At 39.9% G+C, this 15630-nt stretch overlaps 1 protein-coding gene across 2 annotated transcripts in view; it reads right to left on the bottom strand.

The window, feature by feature from the left end:
• The window catches only part of LOC146556911 (collagen alpha-2(VI) chain-like), an 18804-nt gene extending 3174 nt beyond the window's left edge, over positions 1-15630 (bottom strand). Inside the window, exons 1-27 of one of the 2 annotated variants that reach the window (XM_085250576.1) lie at positions 15477-15630; positions 13583-13751; positions 11959-12569; positions 11856-11876; positions 11397-11462; positions 11247-11300; positions 11117-11161; positions 10963-10989; positions 10841-10867; positions 10692-10736; positions 10550-10603; positions 10315-10377; positions 6069-6131; positions 5924-5977; positions 5790-5825; positions 5643-5705; positions 5180-5242; positions 4833-4895; positions 4600-4662; positions 4469-4519; positions 4284-4382; positions 1675-1737; positions 1506-1541; positions 1365-1410; positions 1128-1280; positions 197-652; positions 80-118 (exon numbers count right to left, since the gene is read on the bottom strand). In XM_085250576.1, the coding sequence (XP_085106702.1) occupies positions 80-118; positions 197-652; positions 1128-1280; positions 1365-1410; positions 1506-1541; positions 1675-1737; positions 4284-4382; positions 4469-4519; positions 4600-4662; positions 4833-4895; positions 5180-5242; positions 5643-5705; positions 5790-5825; positions 5924-5977; positions 6069-6131; positions 10315-10377; positions 10550-10603; positions 10692-10736; positions 10841-10867; positions 10963-10989; positions 11117-11161; positions 11247-11300; positions 11397-11462; positions 11856-11876; positions 11959-12569; positions 13583-13745 (2524 nt within the window). In that variant the 5' untranslated portion in view covers positions 13746-13751; positions 15477-15630. The remainder of the gene's footprint in view (positions 1-79; positions 119-196; positions 653-1127; positions 1281-1364; positions 1411-1505; positions 1542-1674; positions 1738-4283; positions 4383-4468; positions 4520-4599; positions 4663-4832; positions 4896-5179; positions 5243-5642; positions 5706-5789; positions 5826-5923; positions 5978-6068; positions 6132-10314; positions 10378-10549; positions 10604-10691; positions 10737-10840; positions 10868-10962; positions 10990-11116; positions 11162-11246; positions 11301-11396; positions 11463-11855; positions 11877-11958; positions 12570-13582; positions 13752-15476) is intronic. The other variant, XM_085250577.1, reaches the window with a different exon arrangement.

Below are 15630 nucleotides of genomic sequence, written 5' to 3'. Positions count from 1 at the left end.
AAACGAAACAAAAAAGAGCAATCACTTCCTGAAGTGCGTTTCATCATAAACCAATCATATAACTATGAATAAAACCCACCACTTGTACAGGGGAGATCAGGGCACTTAATGACTGGATCTGGTGAGAAATCATAGGTTAGACAAACACACAAGGACTAGTACTGTCAGGCTGCTGAGATTATTGGTACAGGCTTACCAGGACAGAGGACAGTTTCCATCTTTTCTAAGAATTCATCAGCCACCAAATCGCTGTAGCGCCTCATCTCAGTAGCCCGATCCTTCTTGTTGCATGCGATTGACACCAGAGTCTCGCTGTCGTGTCTGGTGTCAAACATGTCCCCTATCCCGATGGCATTCACCACCACAGCGGGGTCGTTGCAGAGGTATGTGAGCTGATTGTCGTCGTCTCGGGGGTCAAAGCGGCCGTCTGTGACCACGACGACGGACACTTTGGATCGGGCTCTCTTGCTGTCCCTGATGAGGTTATCATAGGCGTACTTCAGAGCAGAGGGGGTGAAGGTGCCCCCAGCAATCCACTTCAGATTCTTCACTGCAGTTTTGAATGCAGTCATGGAGTTTATGTTTGGGTCATCGAGACGAATGCTCTCAAAGGTCCCGTTGTGACTGTATTGTACAACTCCAACTCTTGTGCCTAGGAGATACACACATCTTTAATCAGTCTAAAAGTCAAACTTTTACATTTATTATTTCTGTAAATCTTTTTGGAAAAGCATCACAGATAAATCTGTTAGGGGTTACTCGGTAACACCGATGCATTTACAGCAGCACGGCGGTTGCAGGCTTTACTCCAATCATAATTTATAATGTCAGCAAGTGACAAGTGGCTCTGTAGTCTTAACAAGTAAAACATCCCTGGATGAATCACAGTTGTAATATTATTCATTTTCTCTTGTTGGGTATTTAGCAACTTGCTCAAAAAACAACAACAAACTGTTGTTTTGGTGTTGTGTTCTCAGCATGAATATTAATCAACCATTTTTATGTAGCACGATTTGAAATACTTTAGTCTGTAGTTGTTTCTGCAGAGTCACAGTGTTACTGAAGATTGGTGTGTATTTTAATTTCTTTTGGGTAAATCTGTAGAACGATTGCTTGCTTGACGTTACCTGTTGTTGATGTAGGTTCGGGCGCCATAGATCCCAGCCTGTTGATGGTGTTGATAACAAAGTTCTTCTCCAGGGTGAAGTTTGTCAGCCCGACACTCTCTGAGCTATCAATTACAAACACGATGTCCATAGCTCCACAGTGCTTCTCGCAGTCTGAGAGACAAACAACAAGAAGACCATCAGCGCGTTTAAACACCACATTTATGAAGCTGTGTTTGAGTGCTTATACTTTCTTACCGCAGCAACCACACGTCTCTCTGATGTAGCTCATGACATCACATTCCTGCAGTGACATGTGTGCAGATTAAAGTAATACACTGAAGTGAGTAAAGGAATTCTTGCATTAAAATACATCAGTCTTTTTAAAATTTTACTCACAGTGAGCCCAGGATCGCCTGCTGGTCCTGGATCCCCCTACACACACACACACACACACACACACACACACACACACACACACACACACACACACACACCACAGAACAATGCACCTGGATCTCAAACTTGCATGCATGGTCAGCTCATTATCTGTGTGGCTGTAGCTTACATCAGGTCCACGTTCTCCTCTAGGCCCTCTTTCTCCTGGCGGCCCCGACTGGCCTGGTTCACCCTAGATACAAACATTTTTACAGTCAATGAAACCTAAATGACTCACAAAACACTGAAAGCTGTGCAAAAACACTGTTGTTAAGGCACAGTACACCCATGCAGCTGGTGTCATGTGATCCTGTGGGACTGCTGTGGTCTGATCATTTGTAATGTGTTTGAACAGGAAACAGCACCTGGTAAAATATCCAGCAGCATAAATGGCATTGTTCTTTGGCCTAATTCATACATATTTTTTATTTACCTTGCCATATTTTACAACTGTCACTGTGAGGCAAAGACAAAGTGATATGCTCACACTCCAGAGACTAAATTCAACCTCATTTATTTGTTTTTTAACACTTAACCTCAAATGACTTGCAGCCGTGCACTGCAGATATTTTCAGTTTCGTCAGCTACGTTTTTGCCTCCATTACAACACAACAGAGGTGGATAGTGCTTAGTTTAAGGTGGAAAAAAATCCCCAGCAACATCTATTTCCAGAAACACCGAGCTTTCTATTCTGATTGGTTAAGGTAGAATAATAACGGTCCATGCAAACAGAATTCAGAATGAACTATTGGTTTCGGGGAGGTGGAATGAAACTTTTCATTAAAAAAATTAAAAAGAAGGAAAAAATGACCAAATAAATGTTTTCACCTGATTACTTTCTGCCCGTGTTATTTCTGTGCATCGTTTTAATATAATGTAATTTGCGAAAACATACTCGTGGTAATTGGGTCATTTTGTGTGATTGTAGAGAGCAAAAACAGCTTGAGCTGATTTGGATTTGTTGAAAATCAGGTCAAGGTCACACTAAATGTGAAAATCTATAAACCTTGCCCTTCTGGGGTTGTTGGACACTCTAAGTGCTCTTGTCTCTTTTAGCTTTAATAAGGAATTGCTCTATATTGGCTTTCTGTTTATCATATTCCCAGATGCTTTTCATTTTCGTTGTTTTTGTATCTTCAGTACCTCATTCACTTATTGGTGAGCAGAGATGGGCAGTAACACGTTAATCTGATTACTTTTTTCAAGTAACGAGTAAAGTAAGGGATTACTATTGCAAAACGGTAATTAGATTACCGTTACTTTCCCGTAGGAACGCTGCGTTACTGCGTTACTAAAACCGTGATTTGTTTGCGAGAATGTCTCATGACAGTGATGTAAGCAAGTGCGACGTTCATGACAACAGCTGTGTGCAGATCAACAATGGATCATATATCGAGTGCGGGAGAGAGTATGAGCGTGCATGCAGCGTTTAAAGCGTGGAAGTACTGACCTTAGTTTGAGTTTGATTCCATAAAAAGTGACAAAAACATTAGTGTCTGTTGTGCGTGGGGAGAAAACTTCTTTTTACAACGAAAAAAAACCCCTAAACAAGCACCGAGTGCACTACGACGTAATGGGAAATTCACAGAGAAACTCGTGGATTCTTCAACTGATCGGTGCAGCACACCTGCACCAGGGTAAACCTCCGCCTACCCCACTCCTGCTTTACAGGTGAAAATAGAGCAACAGGACCGCTAGTCTTTGATGTTATTTATTTTCTGCTGTGTTTTACTTGCATCTATTTGAAAGACTGAGTGTAAACACAAAAAAACATTTTATATTATGTGCTGGAATGTGCAGAAAATAGGTTTAAATGTTAAACTAATTTCTTCAAGTCAGAGAATGGTGCATATAATTAAATTTTTGCTTGATGCATAAAGTTAAAAGATTAAAACTGATAAAACAAGTTTTAAAAAAAGAGACTTTTCCATTTGATTACATTTTGTATGATGGATTATGCAGAAAAAGTAGAATTGGGCTGAAAGATCTATCGCTTTATCACCTATTCAGGTTGTAAATCGTGTTTTTAAAAAGTAACTAAGTAAGTAATTAATTACTTTTGAAAATAAGTAATCAGTAAAGTAACGGGATTACTTTTTTGGGAAGTAATCAGTAATTAGTTACTGATTACTTTTTTCAAGCAACTTGACCAACACTGTTGGTGAGTTTAAATTTATTAGTTCCCTTTGTGATCCTCCTCTGTTCCCCGAGTCTTTCCTCTGTGGTTGTTTCCAGCTTGTGTTGCATATGAGTCTGCATGTTTAGCTGCTTCCTGTCTTAATTTGGTTGTCTTGTGTGTTTTGTGCTCTGTATCTAGTTTAAATTCCCTGCCTCGCTATCCCTGATTTGTTCCGATTGTGTCTTCCAACTGTTTTCTAAGTCTACTCTTGCCCCTTTGTCGTGCTGTCACACAGTGCTGTGTGCTTCGCTGCTCTGTGTTGGCTGTCATAACCATCTGTAGGTTCACATTCTCCAAGAGGTGAGAAGACAATTTTTGGGATGTGTGGACCAACTTTCAGGTATTTTTTGCAGCAGAACAGCATGGACAACAGGAAATTTAAAGTTTGCACATGAATTTAATCAAGGATCTTGTTGGCTTGTTTGCTGACTTAAAGCCTCTGTGGACAACAGTGTAGGCAGCGGATAAGGCCAAGTCTCTCTGTCCTGTCCTGTTTATGAGTGCAAACATCTATAAAAGTAAAACTGTACATCATCAGTGGTTTAACAATCGCATCTTACAGGCGCTCCTGGTTGCCCTTTATTTCCAGATTCTCCTTTGGCGCCACAGTCACCTCTGCTCCCTCTGGGTCCTCTCCTACCTGGTGCACCCCTGTCTCCCTTTAAATATCAGAGTTGCTTTAGCCTCAAGAAGAAACATCTTGAGACATGCAGGTCATTTTATGAGGTAAAAAGAAAGCTGTTACAGGCGGTCCCCTTGATCCAGGATAGCTGAAACCTTGCCTTCCTCTGTCACCCTTTAGAAGAAAAACAACGTGGATGAGAGTAAATTATTTACTGATAATCATGAACAGAAATGCTCAGACTTTCTTTTTACCTTTGGTCCAAGTGGCCCAATGTCTCCCCTTGGTCCTGAATCTCCAGGATCTCCCGTCGTGCCCTGCAGCCACAGAAGATAAAATTCAAATAAAAAAAGAATCTACTTGAAAAAGCAGAAAATGATGATTAGATTAGATTAGATGAAACTTTATTAATCCCTCGGGTGGCTTCCTCCGGGAAATTCAGTAACAATGATGATGACAATGATGATAAAGTTATAAAGGAACAAACATTTCGTCCAGGGGCGCCTAGTTCTCCTGGCTGACCCCTCGGTCCCGGTAGTCCCAGGTCCCCCTGTCAGAGAGAGAAAATAACAGACAGCCCTTTTTACTGGACTCGACCTTGACTCCAGCCCACACAGGCACATGCAGGATGAGTTTCACTGATGTGGATTTGGCAGTTTCAAGCTAATCATTTCAAATTACTGTATAGTTTCTGATATTTTCATCTGGAAAATAAGTGTTTTTATGATGAAGGCATGGCTCCAGTGTTGAATGTCTAATGAAGGCATGCCAGGTTCTTGGGAAGCCTCTGAGTCATTGCTCATCAAAAATCCACCCACAGCGTGATCTCCTCACCTTAGCGCCCTTGAGTCCATTTTCCCCAGGCCGACCTCTGCTTCCCTCCGGGCCTCGTTCTCCCTCACAAAATAAATGAATGTGTCAGAATTCATACCAAACCATTAATTACTTCCCAATATATACAAGACACAACAGTAACAGGGAGGTAATACTTCTGGCTCAGGGAAATGTCTGAGGAATTTTTCTGAGATGACCGACTGAAAGACAGAACTGTGTTATAGTAGTTGGGATTTCACTATTTCAGTTCCTCAGAATTAAAAACCACAAGCACACTTCAGACTTTCTTCCTCAAAGTTCTTTCTTAATTCATCTTTCTTAAAAGGTCAAAGGAAGCCAGTGTTTCACAGTATTTCAAACCAGCAGCTAAAATGGTGCAATTTTGCTTAAAAATAAGCGGAAAATGAAATGCCATTCATACAATAAGACAATTCATTAAAAAAAAACAATGACAAAAGCTTACCTTTTTCCCTTTTGGCCCAGTGTTTCCTTGTGATCCCTTTATTCCCGGGTTTCCTCTCCTCCCCTATGAATATTTATTTAGTAAATTTCTTTTAACTATTTTCCAAATGGGGATTTTTTTTTCCAAGTAAAAACACGAGTCAAATACCTCTTCGCCTTTTGCCCCAGGTGAACCCTTTCTCCCCTGCAAGTGTCAACAGTTTAATTTGAGAGTTGGTTTTGTAACATCGGTTTAGTGCACATGTAAAAAAATCATAAAATAAAATAAATTCAGGGCTGTACCGGACTCCCTCTTTGTCCAGGCTGTCCTGGATTTCCTTGGTTTCCTCTTTCACCCTAAAAAGCAGACATTCAGTTTTAAAGTAAAGAAAAATCTTTGTTGTGCGCTCAGTATTTTTTCCACTTGTTTTTTTAATTTGAAGGTTACCTTCAGACCTGGATTACCCTTAGGGCCTGGGGGGCCTGGCTTTCCAGGAAGGCCTGTGTCACCCTAAACAAATGCAAAAACAATCAAAAAGAAAAGCCACAAAAAATACATAACTGGACATAATGTAACATTATTAATAACTGAGCTTCAGTGAACTCTAAAAAAATGGTAAATGGCCTGTATTTGTATAGCGCTTTACTAGTCCCTAAGGAAGTGTCTTGCCCAAGGACACGACGACCGAGACTGTCGGAGGCGGGGCTCGAACCGGCAACCTTCCGATTACAAGACGAACTGCCAACTCTTGAGCCACGATAATAAAATAAGTTTATAAGGAAAAAAATGGTCATGTCTGATTGTCTAGTCATTGATTCTGTAGTTGAGTGAGCATGGGCAAAGATACAGTCCCAATCAAAAATCTAAGACTTTAAAAATGCCAAAATATCATATTTTGCATGGTTGGATCTTAACAAGGTTCCAAGTGGAGTTTCAACATGTAACAAAAAGAAATGGGAGCGAGACAGAACATTTTTTGAGCATGCAATTTATTGAAAACAACGCTTAAACTGTTTTACAGCTGATCAAAAATGTATAACTACATGCCATTCAAAGGCCAAATCTGTGCAAAAATGTGGATTCATTGTCATTTTCTGTCAGGTAGTCACACTGTCATGACGTTCTGATGGCAAAAAAAATGTTCCCTTTTTGAATGTGGTCGGGATGTTGAACTGCCAGGGGTGCACATAAGTGGTCCGCAGGTGCGCATGCGTGGTCAAAATAAAAGACACGCACCAGATAAGAAGTTGCAACGCGCATTTGCGTACATAAGATTTTCTGGAAGAGGACAGACATTTGTTTAGAACTCTTAAAGATGTCGAAGAAGCAAGCTCCTTTAAGCAATTACTTTGGTGTTCCTACACCTCCAAACAAATGTCAGAAGGAGTCAGAACCGCAAAAGAAGCACGTATTCTTGGAAAAGTGGTTGCAGGAAATGAGCTGGCTTCAAACAGCTCACTTATGTGCACCCCTGGAACTGCATAAGCAGGATCTCTTGCAGCACGCCATCGCTGCTGAGGTGGGGCGCAGTAAGACTGTCATTTGGAATTTCTTAAATGACTCCTAGCGTTATGGAACAAAAAAGTCAAAAAGTGGAAGACCCAAAGAAATTTCACCAGCACTGAGCTGGAGGATCCAATTGCCTGCCTGTAAAGACACTGGACAGTCCTTGAACCAAATTAAGGCCGTTACTGGTCCTGACTGGAGCCCCATAAACATCAGAATGTAACCTTGATGGTTCTGACGGTTTCCAAACTTACTGGCATGACAAGCAGATCCAACCTGAGATGTTTTCTACGCGCCACAGTGGAGGGGGCGCATTAATGGTCTGGGGTGCTTTTTCCTTCAGTGGAACAATGGAGCTTCAGGAGGTGCAGGGGTGTCAAACGGTTGCTGGCTATGTCCAGATGTTGCAGAGAGCAACATTGTCTGTGTGGTAACAGCTGGGTTTTCCAACAGGACAACGTTAGGGTACACAGTGCCTGCAGGTTACAGTGGTTTTTTGTTTGTTTGTTTGTTTTTTTGAGGTGTGGTCCTAAACTGATCAGGCAGTTTAAACATTGTTTTCAATAAATTGTATGCTCAAATTTTTTTCCGGCTCATCCCCATTTCTTTTTGTTGCATGCTGAAGCTCTACTTGGAACCTTGTTAAGATCCAACCATGCAAATTATGATTTCTTTCTTTTTTAGGTCATTTTTCAAGTGGTCTTAAACTTTTGATCGAGACTGGATGTCTGCACACAGCCCAAATATTTAGTCTGAGCTGTGCTTTGGCTACATTCATGACGCATAATTACGGAAATCATCAGTACCAACATTTACATCTGCATGAGCTGTACATGTTGAATGTACTGACAGAATAAACACAAATATGTCAAGAAAAAAAATGTCGAAAAAATGTCTGCCGAGCTGCTGCAGCCGTCAGCTATGTCAGATGATTTAATTATGAAAAAACGAGCATTTCCTCTTTGTATTTATGTGCTGTCATTTCACTGCATAACATATGTTATGTTTGCATGGCTGGAAAAGGGAGGGGGTTCCTGTTTATGAATACAGCACGATGAAGGTGCTAACATGTCAGCACACTGTTTGGTGGCACATGTTAGGCCACATGTTAACTGCTATTCAGACTAATGTTCAGCTTCTCTGTGATATGCATGTCCAGATTAGGAGTTCTGGAATTTGTGACATTTGTTTTAATATTCATGCCGATGCCCAATTTAGAATCACCCATTAACCAAACACGCATGTCTCTGGACTGTTCTTGTTGTGAGGTGAAAGCGCTAACCACTACACCACGTGCCACGCAATACAGACAAGTATTTTTAAGATCAATTTAAAAAAAGACAAAAACCTAATTATAGCTTTTTAAAAAAATCCTTTAAGAAGACAAACTGAAAGATTTGGATTTTTGCTTCCGTTGTGACAGGCATATTTTAAAATGCACCCACAAATCAATGCACATCTCAGTGTCACAGAAGTGCCTTAACTAATGAGAGCTGTTAAACTCTAATTCACTGGCTGAAGCTGCTCTCACGTTCCCTCATTCGTCTTGAACACGACAGTGTTTTTGGTGGAGGGCTTTTCTGTTTATACTTCAATTAACGGTCAGACAGCCCACATAAGCCTAATCTATCAATTTTGAGGCAAACGTGTTGCCACAGAAAGGCAATACATAATATCATAATCTAAAGCTCTTATTAGCACAACAGCAAGAGGCTGCACTACCAAGCAAATTCAACATACCATGGATATCTTTCAGTCATTAATCTGGCTAAGCAGTCACACAAAGTCCTTATCAACAGGATAAGTTCAGTCAGGTTTTTCCAATCTAGCTGTGGGCATGTTCCCATGAAAGTGGTGGTGTTGATAGGTCTGCTAGGAGCAGAGGAGTACTTTTTCAAAGGAAGACAAAATCTAATAATAAAAGATATGAAAAGGTTAAACACGCAAAACAGGCAAAAAGAAATGCAGCTGCTGCTGGGCAAAATTTTGCAGTATGAGCGTAACAGGAAACAGGGGCACATCTACAGAGCAGCAGTGGGTGTGTGTGTGTGTGTGTATGGGGGGGCAACAAATTTAATATGACATGATAAAGGAGACTCTCTCTTTCCTTCACAAAACCTTTGTCAACCTCAAGGTAAAGCAGTTATTAAAAGGAGTTTGGGGTTATCTATCTGACTACAGTCCAGACCTGCAGAAGATAAAGGAGACGTGTGGCGATTTAGAGATCTCCAAACAGCTGGTCTTTAAATATTTTTCTCTGACCTTTCTTGGTGCTTGTACCTTTTGGCAATCAGAGCACATTTTGACTGTTTAATAAACAGTCAAAATGTTATGAATCACGGTATCTGTGAATCATCTATGAATGTGTTGCTGTAGCACCAGCACCACATAGGCAGAAAAGTGGTCTTGAAGTAAATATTGACCCTCACACAGACCAAAAGAAAATACATATTAAACCTTGCCCAACTAAAAATAATAGTAGTTGGTTCACTTGACAGAACTTACTGTTTTAACCCGACAGGCCAGCCTGTGCAGGCATTTGGTGTTTAATCCTAGAAGATCACATCGTTCAGCTGTTCTGACACCTGTTAAAGCTAAAGAAATATTAGAAATGGTTCTTTAAGGCTCTGCTGTGCCACCTTTAAGAAGCACACTGAAAATTTCATGCTGTTTTCTAGTGACAGTACTTTCCTTTCATATATCTGGTGGCATGGTGGTTAGCACTTTTGGCGCATAGCAAGAAGGTCCTGAGTTCAATTCAATTCAGCTAAGTTCAATTGTGATCTGCTAAGATTAAACACCAAATGCCTGCACAAGCTGGCATGTCAGGTTAAAACAGTAAGTTCTGTTAAGTGAACCAACTACTAGTATTTTAGATAGACAAGGTTTAATATGTATTTTTGTTTGGTCTTTGTGAGGGTCAATCTTTACTACAAGACCACTTTTCTGAAAAGGTTGGGCTTGTTATTATCAGGTGAATGTGATAACCACTACAGTACGGAAATGACTTCACTAGAATCCATCTAATTACTGTGAATACTTCACTCTAGACTCAAGTGCTGAAATTACCAACTGACCACATACCAAAATGCAATCGTGTGAATATATTTTTTTGTTCACTCTAAATAACACTCTGTCTCTTTCAGTATGAACCGAAATGATTAGATTATTGTGATTTAATTCAAACCTTTTCTCCTTTGTCACCTAATAGTCCAGTTTCACCAGCATCTCCTGGGTAGCCATCTGGTCCCTATTAGAGACAAATAAAAAGTGTCTCAGTGGTTCATTTAACCAGAAATGCTAACAATACTAGAAAAAGTCAATGTTAAAGAGAATCAGTGAAATACATGCAGCTGTATGGCTGATATAAGTTGTTAAAATGAAACAAAGACATACAAATAAATATTAAATGCTCGACTTACCTTGTCGCCTGGATCACCTTTACAACCGGGAGCTCCAATTCGTCCAATTTTCCCCTGAAGATTTCAAAGGAGCATTCATATAATATCAGTATATTTATAATCAGATTACCATTACAGTAAAAATCTCACCGTAAACACTCACCTTTTGCCCATCAGTTCCATTCTTGCCAGTCGAACCGGCAACACCCTTTAGCGAAGAGATAAAATGAACTTCAGTGCATAAACGCTCTTAATTTTGGATGTTGCGGTGCACGAAGATGAAGCATTAAACTGTTTTTTTTTTTTTTTTACCTTTGCTCCAGTTAATCCAATTTCCCCCTGTTGAGATAAAACAGACCCATTAGTCCCCCAAAACACTTCCTTCAGTTTAATAAATGAACAGAAATGAGAAATATAAGGATTTTAACTCTTACCTTGTCACCCTTTAAACCAGCCTCTCCCTACGGAAAAGCACAAAAGGACACATTAATGAGATTAAAAATACATCGTGTAATTTTAATTAAATCAGTTAAATAATTAAATTAATTTTAATGAAATAAAATCATCAACGAGTTGGGCTCAGCAAACCTTTGGACCAGGTCGTCCAATTGGACCTTCAATGCCAGGATCACCCTGAAATGTAACAAATATATAACTCAGTAAATAACAATGCACTTTTTAAAATATATTTAGGTTTCTAGACGTAAATTCTAGGTACCTGTCTTCCTCTTTCACCCTTTGGCCCTAGAGGGCCTCTGTCTCCTTTTGTGCCCTATAAAGATCCAGAGACATACGCATTTCAAAAGATGAATCATTGGCACGAGCAATAATAAAAATTACTGACTTTAATTCAGTTTTTAAGTCTCACTTTTGGACCTGAGGGACCTCTTAGTCCAGGGCGCCCAGGACTCTCGAAACATCTTGGTTTGTAACACTGTGAGATGGAAGAGAAAAACAAAACAATATTAAAAGACTGAAGCCTTTTAAATACCAGAATTGTTTAAAGGAAGCTATTCTGCTAATTTCCAACTTCATTGTTTCAGTCTTGGACTTATAGCAGCTTTGCATGAGTGACTGAAACAAGCCTTTTTAGCTCCTTCCCCCTTCCCTTTGTGGCAGTTTTATTCTGATTGGTTGTCTTTGGTAAAGAGAGTATTTGAAAGGCAAGTGGGCGGGGGGAACATATCCTCTCTTTGACTTCACAAACAGCCAACAGTACAAAAAATGTGTGAAACTGACAGGGTTGGATCCTGAGCTTGTGGCTAATAGGGATTACTTGCACATACACTCATCATGTGGAACTTAACATAATGAGTAACCTTCTTACCTGTAAATATGCTTGGTATTTCTGCAAAAAAAAAGAGAAAAAAGACAGCAGTCAGTGAGAGTCACCTGACACAACATTTTAAGGCTAAAAGATGTCAGCTCACCATTGCTTTTATGATACGATCAATGGTTTTAGTGCTTAGTCTTGGTTTCCCATCAACGATTTCCACCGCTATGTAGTCGTCACGGAACAGCTCATACGGAGAGTTCGCTATCTCCCTCATTCCAAATTCATCGATCTCCTTGGACGCTGCTACTGAGAAAATCTGGATCCCTTGATCCCGGGCCTTTTCCGCCATCACCTTGATCCCTGAACATGGATTTCCTGTCACGTAGCCATCAGTGATGACCACAGCGAAGAGAACCGCCTTCGTCTCTGTGTAATGTTGGGTCATCTGGTGAGTCATGTTTTTGAGGGCACAGTCGATGTAAGTGCCTTTGCCCAGGTATCGGATCGAAGCGAGATTCCTGATGAAGTTCTCTCTGGTTGTGAGCTGGCTGAAGACCACCTGCTTCTGGGAGAAGTGCAGCCCACCTATGGACCAAGTGATCTGGATATGGCCCCTGTACTCCTCATCAGCCAGCCTCTCGGCAAAGATCTTTGTGAATTCTCTGATACTCTCCACCAGGCTGCCAGGTGGGGGCTCCTGCAATGCGATGGTTTCTGAGGTGTCAATAGTGAAGTACACCCTGATGGGACAGTCGATTATACCTGCTGGAGGAGAAGACAGCTGTTACTTTTAATTAGAAAAATAATGAAATTGTTTTTAGATGCTGAAATGCATCACTTTCACCCTAATTATTTAATACTTGAAACATCATAATAAAAAGCAGCAAATTAATCTGTGTAGTTTGTGTCCTGGGCTGGTTGATTTTGCCAGGTTACACAGATAGAATGAAAATGATGAAAAATGTGAGGACTATAAGACATTTATGTGTTGTGCTGCAGAGATCTAACTACTACATGCTAAATAGATAGCACAGGCCTCTCAGATTCAAATTTTGCTGACCGGACGTCGTGTTTTTCTTTTTTAAGTCTATAAATGTAAATCGTGGTCACTGTGCAAAAATGACTGAAGCTATTTTTTGAAAAGGGACATGAGGGGAAATAACTGGTCAATCATCTGGCTTAGTTTTTGTTTGTTTGTGTTTTTTAGCTGAGCACAGCAAACCAAGATTGTTTAAGATTGTGCAGTCTTGCAGAGGAAAACACATGTGTAGAAATTAAAGAGCACATAGGAGCTGGAGCCTTTGCTTCAGGTTATAGAACCATCTTAATATAACCACCTTATTAGAACCACCTTAAGTAGCAATAGCTTGAAGTAATGATTTTTGGTATGATTTTATCAGTCTCTCACATCATCGTCGACAAAATTTGGCCGCTTATCTTTACAGCATTGCCTTTACTGAGGTTTGCAGGCATTTCCTTCTGCACAGCTTGTTTCTACCAGAGCATTTCAATCAGATTAAGGTCTAGACATTAACTGTACCATTGCAACAGCTCCATTCTTTGGTTTTCTCAGCCATTCTGTTGCAAATTTACTGCTGTGCTTCCTTTAGCTGAGCTTTAGCTGCATGCTGTCACACAGGTATCCTCACATTTGACTCTAGATTACTTTGGTATACAGAGGATCCAAATACTTTCACAGCTGAATCAATTAAAGTCAAAAAAAAAAAAAAAAAAATTACCATTATTTTAACCCAGAAAGAAATTAAGGGAACCTTCACCTTCACAGCCTTCAGGTCTTGGTGTGGGTTCAGGCAAGAGTGGCGGTACCGTTGGCTCTGGACTGTCACCTCGCCCCGGTATTGGTCTGGGTCCTCGAGGTGTAAGTTGAAGGTTTACAGTTTGGACCAGCAATACAAAGACAAACCCTGAAAGCATTGTCATTTTTTTCTGAAAAGAAAAGAAACAAAAAAGAAAAACCCAAACAAGACAAGCAGGGATGAATAAAACTGTTCTTCAGAGATTATTTTTGACTGTAAAGCTGTAACTTAATGCAGGAAATAGCTGTCAAACATGTGAGTGTTCACAGAAGGCGTCTACACAGCGCTTAGGAATGTTTAATGTTGTTTTAAGTCATGTCAGTGAACAACCGCACTGTGTGGAAACAGAAGACAGAAGAATGTTTGAAACTGCATGTTTCATCCCACCTGTTTAATTAAACTGAAATCAGAAGGAGCAGGAAAGATTCTGTGGAACTACCATCCCACGAGAGTTACTGTTTGATAAGAGCTGACAAGACGGTGGTGTGTTATTGCTGGTGATAATTTACAATTTTTTTTCTGGAAGTGGAAAATTCCAACAGCATAAACCAACATCAGAAATGACAAATGAATAAAACTCAGCTTAAAACTGCTGGTTAGTGCAACTTCAGTCTGCAGGAGGGGCTTCCAGACTATTTCATGTCAGGAATTTCAAATACAAAAAAACAACAAGATAAAAATCCAACCTGTGGGCGGGGGTGCTGATGTTGATGTTGCACAGAGATGGAATGTAACTTATTTGGTTTAATGCTTCCGCTCTATCACGTCCCAGAGGGCATACTGAACAGTTTTATTCTATTAAAATCATACTGTATTTACACGCTACTTCACATAGCTTGCAAGTACTGAGTTAGGCCCTCTTTTACCTTCAGGACTGACTTAATTCTTCACGGCATGGATTCAACAGGGTGGTAAAAACAATCCACACAAGATTTTGCTCCATATTTAACTGATAGGATCACATCCAAATGCTGCAGCAGGAATAAACTCATCAGACCAGGCAATGTTTTTTACGATCTTCTATCATCCAATTTTGTGCAGGAAAATTCCAGTCAACAGTTTTTTAAACACTCAGATCCTGTCAACAACAACCATGCCATGCTCAAAGTCAACTCTCTTCTCTGTTACCACACTGCACTTGCACTGAAAGCTGCCCAATGCATTCTGAATGCTCCACTTACTTTATTAACATTTCAATGTCAACGTGATCAAAAAAATAAAACAAATAAAAAGTAAATCAGAAACGCGACTCTCTGGTAGAGCAGTCCTGTTTAATTTTATTAGATTATACATTATACAGATTATACCTAACAAAGTGTCCTGTGCCGATGCTTAATTGTATTGTTAAATCCTTTATTTAAACACATTGTGTGCCTCAAACGTAGCTTGAGGCACACAATGGCAGAAAAGCCACACACAGGCACACAAAAATAAAAATCTATCCACTTTATACACATTTAGAAGTTAAGAAAAAAACATGTGAAGACTGATTTCAGACACAGGCCCAATTATAACCTTTAAAACGTAATTTCATGTTGTATGCAGTTTCTTTTCTTTTCTTTTCAAAATAAACATGCAATATAATATATATAAGCATTTAATGAAAATTAATTTATGTTGTCATGTTAAGTGGAGTACTACAGAGATGGAACACCTTTTTCTTTTCTGAAAGAAGTCAAAAAAAAGTTTTTGTTTTACACCACAGAGAATCTAAATATATTCTAAAATTCACATTAACTGTAGGGGAAAAAAGAGGTAACCAGAAGATTAATTTATACGGTCTATCAGTCGGTATAGCGTGCAGTACAACCCTTTAAATCTCCGGTAAATTTAAAATAAAATGTAGGCTGCTTACCGAGAAGACGGAAAAGAGAAAGTAAACTCCAAGCTGCGATTAGAGACCTACAAGATATTCAAGCAATTTCTACAGATGGTAAACCTGACACACCCGTCTCAGCGGGACTGTTCCCAATAAGAAAACATTAGAGGGGGGATGGAGGGGCAGCTCT

The sequence above is a fragment of the Mchenga conophoros genome, linkage group LG16, assembly GCF_057382185.1.
Source record: "Mchenga conophoros isolate Kocher_MC1m ecotype Shallow Benthic linkage group LG16, M_conophoros_male_GT1.1, whole genome shotgun sequence".
Taxonomy (NCBI): domain Eukaryota; kingdom Metazoa; phylum Chordata; class Actinopteri; order Cichliformes; family Cichlidae; genus Mchenga; species Mchenga conophoros.
Note: the sequence above shows the minus strand (reverse complement) of the source record. Positions and strands in the feature narration are given on the sequence as shown.